Source organism: Epinephelus moara, chromosome 3 (assembly GCF_006386435.1).
Source record: "Epinephelus moara isolate mb chromosome 3, YSFRI_EMoa_1.0, whole genome shotgun sequence".
NCBI lineage: Eukaryota > Metazoa > Chordata > Actinopteri > Perciformes > Serranidae > Epinephelus > Epinephelus moara.
In genome coordinates, this window is record NC_065508.1 from 728,252 (window position 1) to 740,676 (window position 12,425).

The following is a 12,425-nucleotide window of genomic DNA, read 5'->3' on the forward strand; positions in this document are numbered from 1 at the left end:
CATGTTTAGTGGAGAGTCAGACCTCTCTTTCTGTCCGGAGATCGTGTGTGTTGTGTTAACAGGTGTGCAGGTGATTCGCTGGATGATCGTGACGTTGCTCCGGCTGGATTGGCTGAGCAAGGGGCTCGGCCTTCAGTGTCAACGGTCGCCTACTGGATAACAAGCGTGACGTCACCGCTGCCGGATTGGTGGAGCAAGGGGCTCGGCCTTCATAATGCCGGCCACACGGAAGCCGCGAGACCACTCTCGTACATGGCAGCAGCGCATTGTATCGTTCTCTGGTTTTGTGATTGTGAAGTCGGATCAGACGCCATGTTTCTGCACAGATTACAGAAAAGTAAATAATGTGACCAAGGCTGACTCGTACCCCTTACCCAGAATGGAGGACTGCGTGGACCGAGTGGGTTCGGCCACGTACGTCACAAAACTTGACTTACTGAAGGGCTATTGGCAAGTCCCGTTAACTCCTCGTGCCTCAGAGATCTCCGCTTTTGTCACTCTGGATAGCTTCCTCCAGTATACAGTCATGCCCTTCGGTCTCCGCAATGCACCTGCCACATTCCAGCGGCTGATGCACATCGTTTTGGCTAACGTAAAAAACTGTAAGGTGTATCTTGATGATGTTGTGGCATACTCAGACACCTGGTCTGAGCATGTTAAAGTCCTGAAAGAGATTTTCAAGAGGTTGAAAGACGCAAATTTAACTTTGAACCTGGCGAAGTGTGAGTTTGGTAAAGCCACTGTTACCTACCTTGGTAAACAGGTGGGCCAGGGACACGTGATGTGAAAGTCCAAGCCATTGTAACTTATCCTGTACCCCAGACGAGGCGTGAGCTCCGCCGTTTCTTGGGGATGGCAGGCTACTACCGTAGTTTCTGCCGAAACTTTGCTGAGGTTGTTGCTCCTCTCACCAGTCTGACGAGCGAGAAAAAGCCGTTCGCTTGGTCACCTGCTTGCCAACACGCTTTCGAGTCCTGTAAGGCGCTTCTTTGCAGCACACCTGTCCTCACAGCCCCAAGCTTCACACGGCCGTTTAAGTTAGAGGTTGATGCCAGTGCCAGCGGGGCCGGTGCCGTGTTGTTGCAGGAGGACAAGCAGGATATCGACCACCCCATCTGCTACTTCTCGAAGAAGTTCAGTGCTGCCCAGCTCAATTACAGCACGGTCGAGAAGGAGGCTCTTTCCTTGCTGTTCGCTCTGCAACACTTTGAAGTGTACATTGGTTCCAGTCTGTTGCTTGTTGTAGTGTACACGGACCACAACCCTCTCGTTTTCTTGAACCGCATGCAAAACGCCAATCAGCGGTTAATGAGGTGGTCCTTGTTAGTGCAAGATTTCAACCTTGAGATCCACCACAAGAAGGGTACAGATAATGTGTTGGCTGACGCCCTTTCGCGTCAAACATCTTAGGGGATGTTGTTCATTTAGGGAGGGGGGTGTTACGTCCCCCGGCCGCCTGTGTATTTATTATGTGTATGTGTTTACGTCTATGTAGGCTATGGATTTGATCATCATGTTTAGTGGAGAGTCAGACCTCTCTTTCTGTCCGGAGATCGTGTGTGTTGTGTTAACAGGTGTGTCAACGGTCGCCTACTGGATAACAAGCGTGACGTCACCGCTGCCGGATTGGTGGAGCAAGGGGCTCGGCCTTCATAATGCCGGCCACACGGAAGCCGCGAGACCACTCTCGTACATGGCAGCAGTGCATTGTATCGTTCTCTGGTTTTGTGATTGATAAGTACTTTGTTGTGTGATCCACGTGTGATTATTTAGCTTGCTTGCTAAATAATTAATTCTTTTGTTAAGACCAGAGCCTTAGAGCCAACTGAGTCGTTTGTGTATATTGTAAATAGTCATTGTCACATATTATTGTTTGCACGGAGCGTAGGGGTGAGCTGCTATTTCTGTTATACCTGTTTTCTCATGTTTATCATTAGCCTAGGGAGTTAGGCCTAGTATTGTATTTTTGTTTCTTTTGTTTTTGTTAGGAATTAGTTATTTCGCCGGTCGGTAGACAGGTTGCTTTTTGTTTGTTGTTTTGGCCTGGGCTCACCCTGACGTCTTTTGCTCCATTTCGTGTGCGATATTGTACAGTGTGTTTTTGGAGTGTGTAGCAATAAATTGCTCACCTGTACATTTACTCCCGTGTTCCTGTGTGTCCTTATGTTACGCACCCACACCCCTAGACTGGGGCGTAACAATTATGCAGATGAAAAAATGCAGTCCGTGAGGTTTGTTTTAAATGAGAATTAAAAGACAAATCTTGATCAAATATTACTCAGAGGTTTCTTACTGTAGTGCTAGAGGCCAGAGTAATGCCATCTAGAGAAACTATGTCATCAGATAAAGAGTCTCTGAGTTGTTTGGGGCCAAGAACAATAACTTCAGTTTTGTCTGAATTTAACATCAGGAAATTGGTGCTCATCCAAGTTTTTATGTCTTTAAGGCAGTTATGAAGTTTAGTCAATTAATTAGTTTCTTCTGGCTTCATCGTTAAATACAACTGTGTATCATCCGCATAACAATGGAAATTTACAGAGTGATTTCTAATGATGTTACCTAAAGGAAGCATATATGGAGTAAATAGGATTGGTCCGAGCTCAGAACCTTGCGGAACTCCAAAACAAACTTTAGTATGTAAGGATGATTCATCATGAACGTGAACAAACTGAAAACGATCAGATAAATAAGATTTATACCAGCTTAGTGCAGAACCTTGATTCCATGAATCAAAGATTAATACACTGTTTTTGACAAAAATTTACAAAAAAGACCTATAAAATACAACAATGGAGTGATGACATCAAAAAGGTCAAAGTTCAGCTTCACTGTGACATCATCATGCTGTGCAAAAACACTTCTCTGGCCATTATTCAATGTCATATCTCAGGAACAGAAGGGGAGACATTTGGTCAGATACTGAATTGGTGACTCTAATAACGAAACTGTGCTGATTGTATAGATCTAGTATAGATGTACTAGTACTAGTACTTTAACTTAAGTAATATTTTGACTAAACTACTTTTACTTGTATTGGAGTAATATTTGACAGGGAGTATCTGTACTTTTACTCCAGTAGTGAAGTTGTGTACTCTGTCCACCTCTGACCATGAGCGCTTTGCGGAGTTATAGAACGAACCACAAGGAGGTATTTCTAGTTCTCTTTTATTACTCTGTGTTTAGTCTCTATATACAGACTCTACATTCAGTGAATGTAGAGTCTGTAGGCAAACCCCGGAGATCTTGCCTCCGGAAGAAGAGCGGAAGAGCCCTGGTTTCCGGTTGTTGGCTGTTTGCACTCCGCATGATATTGACCGATCACGTTTGAGCTGGCTGCAGTTGCTGCCAGGTTAAACGGTCCATGCGGTGAACTAACGAGGCGGAACGTAATTGGCGTCACTGCAAACTCTGAATCCATCACAATGGTTCAGCATATTTACTTATATATAAACGGAAATCGGAAACGGAAATTCGCCTCCTCCGCCCAAATCAAACCGGAATGCCAAAAAATCGGGGGTTTGCCCCCAGAGGTTGTATCGCCGTCTGCCCGAAGTCAGACGCCGAATACAGCCGATGGGTTCCGAGAATGCTCTGTGTTTGACAGTCCTCCCAAATTATTGTTGTGTTGTATGGTTCTGTGTTTTCTGTGCACTTGTGGTTTTGAGAGGCACTATAGGAATAAAGATTACTTAATTATGTACATGTTTCAACTGTGTAAATCATTGATGATATGGACCAGGGGATTGGAGAATGATTAGAGGGAGATTACGTCACCTATTACTAAGATGTTAACCATGCTGACATGTGATCGGTGTCATGTGAACATGGTTTAGGGCCGGGCAAAGCTGATATACAACGTGTAGAATAGATAGAACCCTGCAGACCAGCTCTGCTCATATGAAAATAAACACAGATGATGGATGGACGATGTGACTCAACAGGTGTCTGTGCTTAATGGGTGTTGGACTTTCATGGTTCTCACAATACAACAGGAAGAGATTTATTGTGCTTTTATTTGACAGTGACATCCAGGAAGAGATTTATTGTGCTTTTATTTGACAGTGACATCAGCAGGTTAAATTTCTCATGTCTTCAATGCTTCTCTAAGATGTCCTATGCAACTCAGTCTCACACCAACATCACTGTTGGACGGGGCTTACTGGAAAGAGTGATGATTTCCACTCTGACTACTTTACCATGCTGTGTGTTTCTCTTCATCAACGGGGTCATGTTATTCATCTTGAGGAGTAAAACTGTGTTTCGTGAGACATCCTGTTACATTCCTCTGTTCAACCTCCTTTTATCAGACACTCTACATATGGCACTGAGTCAGTTACTGTACCTACTGGCTGCTAGTAGAATAAGGCTGACATATCCTGTCTGTGGTGTTCTCATGATGTTTTCTAGTCTCACAACCAGTGTCTCTCCTGTCACACTGGTGGTGATGTCTCTGGAGAGATATGTAGCTGTGTGCTACCCACTGAGGCACTCTACCATCATCACCATCAGAAACACAGCAGTGGCTATCATTGTGGTTTGGACTTTCAGTTCACTAAATGTATTCACAAGAGTTCTGTTACTGTTAGATTTTCCATTTGAAGATCTGGAGAGTCTACAGATGAAAGAATTCTGTGCCAAGGAAAGCATGTTTTTTGACCCAACATCTCATGATTATGACAAAAGGGGGGTAGGGGGGTCATTACGCGTCGCTGCTGAAACGTTCACTTATAGCCTCTCTTTGGCGTTTGAGCAGCTTTATAAAACTCTTGAACATGTAATGGCTCCTTAATTTGCAAGTTGACTTTACATAGACGGCATATCTTTTCAATTTCTCCTGACATTGTGGTGTTTGGTTTGTTCATCGCTCCGCGACATGCGCGTTAAGGCCCGAACATACTCGGGCGGAACATACGTGGAACGGACTCCGCGGAGGTCCGCGCGGACTCAAAGCGGACGTCCGCAAGCCCTGTGCACGCAAAGCTCAGATTTTACGACCGCGCGGACTCCTCTCCGCGCACCAGTGACTGCTCGGCATGTATTTTTCACATCGCGGGGATTTTTCACGGACATTTTTACAGGAAACTACAACGCAGAAGTGCGCTCGACTATGAAAGCCCAAATGACTGCGGACATTCCTTGCGGAGTCCGCTCTGCTAATAGTACGCCCGAGTATGCTTGTGTCGAGCGGGCGGAGGCGTTGATCTCTCCCCCCTCCCCCCACCCTCCACTCTCTCACTAAGCAGCCTCCCTCTGTCTCCTCTCACTCAGCCTCGATCTCGTCAGCATGCTCCACACACACGCTGTCTTCCCCCCACATCTCGCGATTGCATCGTCATATAAAAAAGACATCGTGAAACAACCCTTCTATCACCGATGGGCGATCGGATCGCCCATCGGCACAACCCTAACTATGTCCTATGTACTTATATTAAGGAGAAATCCAAAAATAAAAACTATTAGAACTGTGAGAAGGAAAGGCTACAAGGGTTCAAACTGTTACATAATCCATTAATGAGTTATGGTTTGGATTTCAGTTTTTTTTAAGTTAAGGTTAGGGCTTCTAGCCTCAGCAGATCAAATCACAGTGTTTGTTCACAACCACTTCCAGGCTCAGTATCACCTGTGCCATGTTCATTAAATGAAGCCACGCTAAGCAAACATTGTCTCAATTGGTTAGTTTTTAGTCATCTACAAAATATCAGTATCAGTTTAAGTGTATGTTATATTTAGAATATTTTCATCTCCTTTACCTTGCTGTCAGACAACAAGTAACTGAAGCCATTTTCTCAAAGTCACCAGACTCCACTGATAAAAACAGTGATTTTCCTTTGCAGAATACAACTGTTGTTGATCCACTCCTGCCTCAATACCTTAGTGTGTAAACCGAAGCCTGTTACCGATTTTTTTTATTTTAGGTGGGTGTTGTTAGAAGAATAAAATACGTTTTGCTGCAGCCCTTGTCCACAGCAGTACATTGTATAGCTTCTGTGCCGGTGGTTTATCTGAAATGCTAGTAAAGCAACACAGCACATAAGATAAACACAGCAGAAACGTCAGTGAGGTCAGACGATTGTGTTTAATCAATCAATCAATCAATCAATCAATTTTATTTATAAAGCCCAATATCACAAATCACAATCTGCCTCACAGGGCTTTACAGCCTTCGACATCCCTCTGTCCTTTGGACCCTCACAGCGGATAAGGAAAAACTCCCAAAAAAAAACCTTTAACGGGGGAAAAAAACAATACATCTTTAAATGTTACAGTTACAGCTGAAATGAGTTTGCTGATTTCATATATCTCTGCAATGGAAATTACTGTATATTTCCAAATAGTCGCCCAGTGGCAAATAGCCGCCAGGCACCTAGTAGCCGCCGGGGGTTTGACCCCATTTTGCGTATTAAACGCCGGTCCGATTAAACGCCCGGGCGATTATTTCCTCATTCATTGCCTCATGGCTGTCCCTCCTTGAGGGACTGTTTGCGCTTTTACGCACGGGTCGGTGGTGAAGTGGTGCACATGACTCATGCTACGGACGGACGGACAGACAGCCATGTATCTAAAATAGGTAATACATCTGGCTACATCTTTCCCACATCAAATATCCGTGATCGCCTTGACCCGCGTGCGTAAAAGCACACACAATTCCGTGTCCTCTCACCACGGATGCTGGGATTTGATGGCCCGGTACTCATTGTAGCCCACTCTTATAAGACCCAATAATAATAATAATAATAATAATAATAATAATAAGCTACTGTGGACCTATATGCCATGCCTTTTAATAAAATTACCAGAAGAGTTCGCTGAAAAACAGGTAATGTCAGCCTGAATTACTCACGTGCGTCCCCGGTGAAAATCGCTGACATGCATGGCGAATACAGCTTCTACAGGCTCGCCATAGCTTACTGTCAGGAATTGTCAGAATTCGGGATGGCGGACTGTCGGAATGGCGATATTTCGGTGTGGCGGCCTGTAACTGTTGGTCAAATGGCCCGTTCGGTTGGTATTCAGATAGCTGGGGCTTTACTGGTATAATACAATAGCACCACCCAGCGGTGAAACCCGTGTACACAAAAAAAATGACCCACTCAAAATGTTTAGAGATTTTTGTACACAAACTCACTCCTACATTATACAGTATTTTTGCACTAAAAACATACTGGACAGGAACTGTAACCAAATAATGGCCTGGTGCAGGTCGGTGCAAAAAAAAAAATAAAAGCCTTGAGCAAATAGCCGCCTGGTTCTTTTAAACGCCTGGGGTCAAAATTTATTTTGTGAAATAAACGCCCAGGCTACTATTTGGAAAAATACGGTAAATGCCAGTTGTCTAAGTGGAAGTGATTGTTGTTAGTGTGACATCACTGTGAATTGATCTATAGTGGGTCAAGGTGCTTTTTCATTTTTGTACCATTTTAATAAAATTGGCTGGTCTACCAATGTTTTTCACCCAACCATGTGTTAGTTCATGCATTATGCTAAACTCATGTCCAAATATGTTTTAATTGTACAGTAAATTGGCTTTATTCTTAAGGTGGCATTTTCCCTCACCTAACCCCTGATTCCACCACTGGTTGTACTTCATGTTTGAGCTTCTTTTGTGCTTTTTTTTTTTTTTTTTTGGTTTTTTTTTTTGGAATGATGGCAGATTTCTTAAGTTGCATAATAATGTTTAAATTGGTTAAGGAAATGTAACCATTAAATGAGGAACTAGGTTTGAGGTTTTTTTTTTTTTTATTTCCTGTTAATATGTTTATAGTATCTTTAATCTATGCACCAAAAACCAGAGCAAATTCTTTGTAAGTTAAGACCAACTTGGTTGACCAATTTTGATTCTGATCACACTGGTTTATATAAGACACTATTTCTGTTGGGAAAAGTTAAGTCACATGTATGTGCACATTGTAATATAGTTGGAAATGCTGAACATCTAATAATGTATTGTGTCAAACGTGATGGAGAAAAGGTGAGGTTGCATAAAAGGGTGAGAGAGGCCAGTCGAGAACCAGATTTGGAAGGGAAACTAGGAACTAGAGCTGGCACAATATCAGACTTTCATTACACAGACATAATGGCCAGGAGAATTTATGAGTAACAATAGAAAATTTGAGAAAAATAATAATAATGCTAATGCTGTCAGTCAAATTCATCTTCAACTTTGTTTATTGTGCGTTTTGTCTCTATATTGGCAAATGAATTAAACTCAAAATCCAAGTGTAGGGAGGTGGAGAGAGTGTCTGTAACCATAACTGTAAAACAAACTGTTGAAAAAGAGCAATGACATGTAATGGATAGTGAAAGGGCAACCAGATGGTGTTGGGGAAGAAAGACAAAGCAAGAACAAAAAGAAACAGAAATGGATTAAAGGTCTAGTGTGTGTTGGATTTAGGGGGATACATTGGCACAAAATGGAACATAATATTACAAGTATGTTTTCTTTAGTGTATAATCACCTGAGAATAAGAATTGTTGTGTTTTTGTTACTTTAGAAGTTTATATCTACATAGGGAGCAGGTCCTTGTCTGTGTTGATCGCCATGTTGCACTGCCATGTTTCTACAGTAGCCCTGAACAGACAAACCAAACACTGGTTCCAGATGGGGCCATTCACATTTTCACATCGACCACTGTTGTAAGCAGCCCCTCCCTGACGAGCAGCATTGCAAAAACAAAAACTTTTTTTCATGTAAAATTGTTTTTTGTTTGTTTGGGGTTTTTTTTGCTTTTGTTTTGGAATGGAAGGAAGGAATGGTATTCATACTAATTAGATCCATTTCTGCTTATTTTGACAGTTCCCATCACTTACACGTATTCTCCCACAGGTAAGCCAGCAATTTAGTCTGCAGATTTTCAAAAACCTTCTAGATATTCCAAATTTTACACATTATTGATGTTATTCAGCTTTTAAAGCCAGCAAATCAGTTTAGCGTCAGCTTTTCATTAACTAAAAATATTCAACATTATTGGTATCATCCAACTTTTCAATGACATTCATACTAATTAGACCCATTTCCACTTTTTTAACTATACTTTAATTTATTTTACACTTTAAAACCCGCAATTTAATGTACTGTGTTTAAAGCTATAGTTGTATATATATAATCCTGTTCAGAAACACTTCTTGTTATATTGGGTAAAATGGTCCTTCCATCCTGAGAGTAGTCAATAAATAATGTGTTCAGAAAAAGGAACGAAAAAAATCCGACCTCTGTGGCAGTTGCAGGCCTGTAAAAACTCTGACCAATCCCTGCCATTCGGTGCGAATGGAAAGAACCAATCAGATGCCTTCATGTTTCGTCCTGCCTGAGCCCCCCCTCTATCCCTCCCTCCCTCTTCCCTGTGTGCACTCATCATGTATCACCGTTGCCGGAAATATTCAGCACACTCCTCAGCAGAAATACCGCGTTAGCAGGAGTTTGCTGAACAGTGGCAGAGAAAATGCAGCCAAAAGTACCACTTCCAGCATTACTTGTAACGGCTCGCCCCACTAAACAGGCTGAGAAAAGAAAGTCGGGGGCAGAAAAGTAATTATTTGTTTGCTTCGGGGGGATTTGTTATTTTACTCGGCTCTCCTCTGCCCAGCTGACTTCTACTGCAGGATGTGCGTTAAAGTTTGTATGGGGCCATGGCTTTGGATGGAGCACTGACGGGAGGGGGAGGAGGGGGTGGAGCTTAGAGGAGGTGCCGCTTTCAAATCTTGCTAGCTCTCCAACATTACCAACTATAGCTTTAAGGTAATGTTTAAAAAAAAAAATCCACATCATTAATACATTAAGGTTATTATTAGGGATGGGCAGCACAAGCAAAAACACTATTTGAAAATCATGGCAACTATTCGACAATTTTTCGAATAATCGAAAAAAAACTAGCTGGTAGCCCATCTCACACCGCTGTAGCAATCCTATACTGCCCTCGTGCGGTTAGGAGCTGAACTGCATGTCAAATAAAGGGGGGGAAATAAGACGGCGAATAGTAATAGTCGCATTAAAAAATCGATTTTTCAAAAATAACGGCCATTATTCAACATCATATCTCAGGAACAGAAGGGGAGACGTTTGGTCAGATCCTGAATTGGTGACTCTAATAATGAAACTGTGCTGATTGTATAGATCTTCTGTGCGTGAAGCATCATTGTTTCAGAATTTATGACTTCTTTGCAGCAACATTGAAATTTGCAGTATTGTCCTCTACAGGGCTAAATATGAGCCTGGACAAACATGGATGTAAACTGTAACTGCAACTTGGAATAAAGTAATAGGAATAAAGTTTGCTTAATTATGTGCACATTTCAACTGTGTAAGTCTTATTGACATGGACCAGGGGGTGGGGGAATGATAAGAGGGAGATTACATCACCTTTTACTATGTTAACCTTGCTGACATGTGATAGTGTCACGTGAACATGGTTTAGGGCCGGGCAAAGCTCATATACAACGTGTAGAATAGATAGAACCCTGCAGACCAGCTCTGCTTACGTGGAATTGAACACAGATGATGGATGGATGAAGAGATTTATTGTGCTTTTATCTGACAATGACATCAACAGGTTGAATTTCTCATGTCTTCAGTGCTTCTCTAAGATGTCCTATGCAACTCAGTCTCAGACTAACATCACTGTTGGACGGGACCTACTGGAAAGAATGGTGCTTTCCACTCTGACTACTTTACCATGCTGTGTGTTTCTCTTCATTAACGGGGTCATGTTATTCACCTTGAGGAGTAAAACTGTGTTTCGTGAGACCTCCCGTTACATTCTTCTGTTTAACCTCCTTTTAGCAGAGACTATCCAGATGGCAGTGGGTCAGTTACTGTACTTACTAGCTGCTTGTAGAATAAGGCTGACATATCCTGTGTGTGCTCTTATTATCATGTTCTCCAATCTCACAAATGATATCTCTCCTGTCACACTGGTGGTGATGTCTCTGGAGAGATATGTAGCTGTGTGCTACCCACTGAGGCACTCTGCCATCATCACCATCAGAAACACAGCAGTGGCTATCATTGTGGTTTGGATCTTCAGTTCATTAAATGTCCTCACAAGAGTTCTGTTACTGTTAGATTTTCCATTTGAAGATCTGGAGAGTCTGCAGATGAAAGATTTTTGTGCCGAGGAAAACATTCTCCTTGACCCAATGTCTTATGAATATGACAAAGCATACACTTATTTTCTGTTTGTATCTGCTACTATTGCAATCATTTGCTCTTATATCAGTGTGATGATAGCAGCCAGGTCAGCCTCCACAGGCAAAACTTCAGCTTTTAAGGCTCGTAACACACTGATGCTTCATCTGGTGCAGCTGGGTCTCAGTCTTGTGTCGACTATGCACAATTCATTTCTTGGAGCCATCTCAACAGTTGTCACAAGGACAGTTCTTGTGCGCATCCAAATTTTTTTATATGTGTTTATTGTCATTCTCCCCAAGTGTCTTAGTCCCCTCATCTATGGTCTCAGAGACCAGACTGTCAGATCCAGCCTTGTGTACCAAACATGCTTTCACCTGAAACTCTCAGAAATTACAGCCAAGGCTGAAATATCACCCTAGGATACATGGAATAATTTTATCTCTCTTGTTAAGTTCATGTTGTCATCTGACTGGCCTTTAGAAGTCAGCATATTCACTGTTCATAATCGAGCAAAACAAATTCAAAAGTCATTTTTCAAATGATGACATTTTTTAAAAAACAATTTTTAAGTGTACTTTTGTCGGTATGTCTTAAATCCACATATAGAAGCCAACAACAAAATAACCAATGTAAGGTGTTAGCCACAATGATTTGAAAGAGATTTGTTCAAATTGTCATTTCATTTCGGATTTAGTCTTCTCGGATGTGTGTTCTTCTCAGCTGAATGTAAACAGGAATGTGTAAAAAAAAATATATGAAGTGGCGAACGAATTTAATTCTGTTTTTGTAAATGTTAAGCCTAATCTTGCAAAGTCTGTAAAAAATCATGACTGGGAAATACAGGGTAGCTGGAATGGGGAAAGTAAAGTGTTGCAGTCTATGTTTCTTGGAGAGGATAGTAAAACTGAAAAATAAAAGGCATCAACTGATGGTGATGGGATAGACATGATTATAGTAAAAAGAAGTTTATTGGCTGTTTAACCAAACCACTTTGTTATATCTTTAATCTTTCTTTTCATACAGGTATTTTCCCAAACAGAATGAAAGTAGCAAAGGTTATTCCACTTTTTAAATTGGGTGATAAATACAGCTTTACTAATTACAGACCAGTGCCCTTGCTTTCACAATTTTCACAAGCAAAAGTGCTTGAAAAATTGTTTGAACAAAAATCAGATACTTTTATTGAAATAAACATTTGTTGAGTGAGAGCCAGTACGGCTTCCACACAAATCGATCTACAGCATTAGCATTAATGGAAATAACGGAAGAAATTACAACAGCAATAGAATGCAAGAAATAC

General features: G+C 41.8%; 2 protein-coding genes across 2 annotated transcripts; both read left to right on the plus strand.

Moving 5' to 3' along the window:
* The first annotated feature begins 4,108 nt into the window (after positions 1–4,108).
* Positions 4,109–10,126, plus strand: LOC126388052 (odorant receptor 131-2-like). The gene is made up of 2 exons (XM_050040943.1): positions 4,109–4,687; positions 10,112–10,126. Exons 1-2 carry the CDS (start codon positions 4,109–4,111, stop codon positions 10,124–10,126), a joined length of 594 nt encoding a protein of 197 aa, XP_049896900.1.
* A 455-nt stretch (positions 10,127–10,581) lies between these two features.
* On the plus strand, positions 10,582–11,544 carry LOC126388054 (odorant receptor 131-2-like). The gene has a single exon (XM_050040944.1). The coding sequence runs from the start codon at positions 10,582–10,584 to the stop codon at positions 11,542–11,544; it is 963 nt and encodes a 320-aa protein (XP_049896901.1).
* Positions 11,545–12,425: the final 881 nt, after the last annotated feature.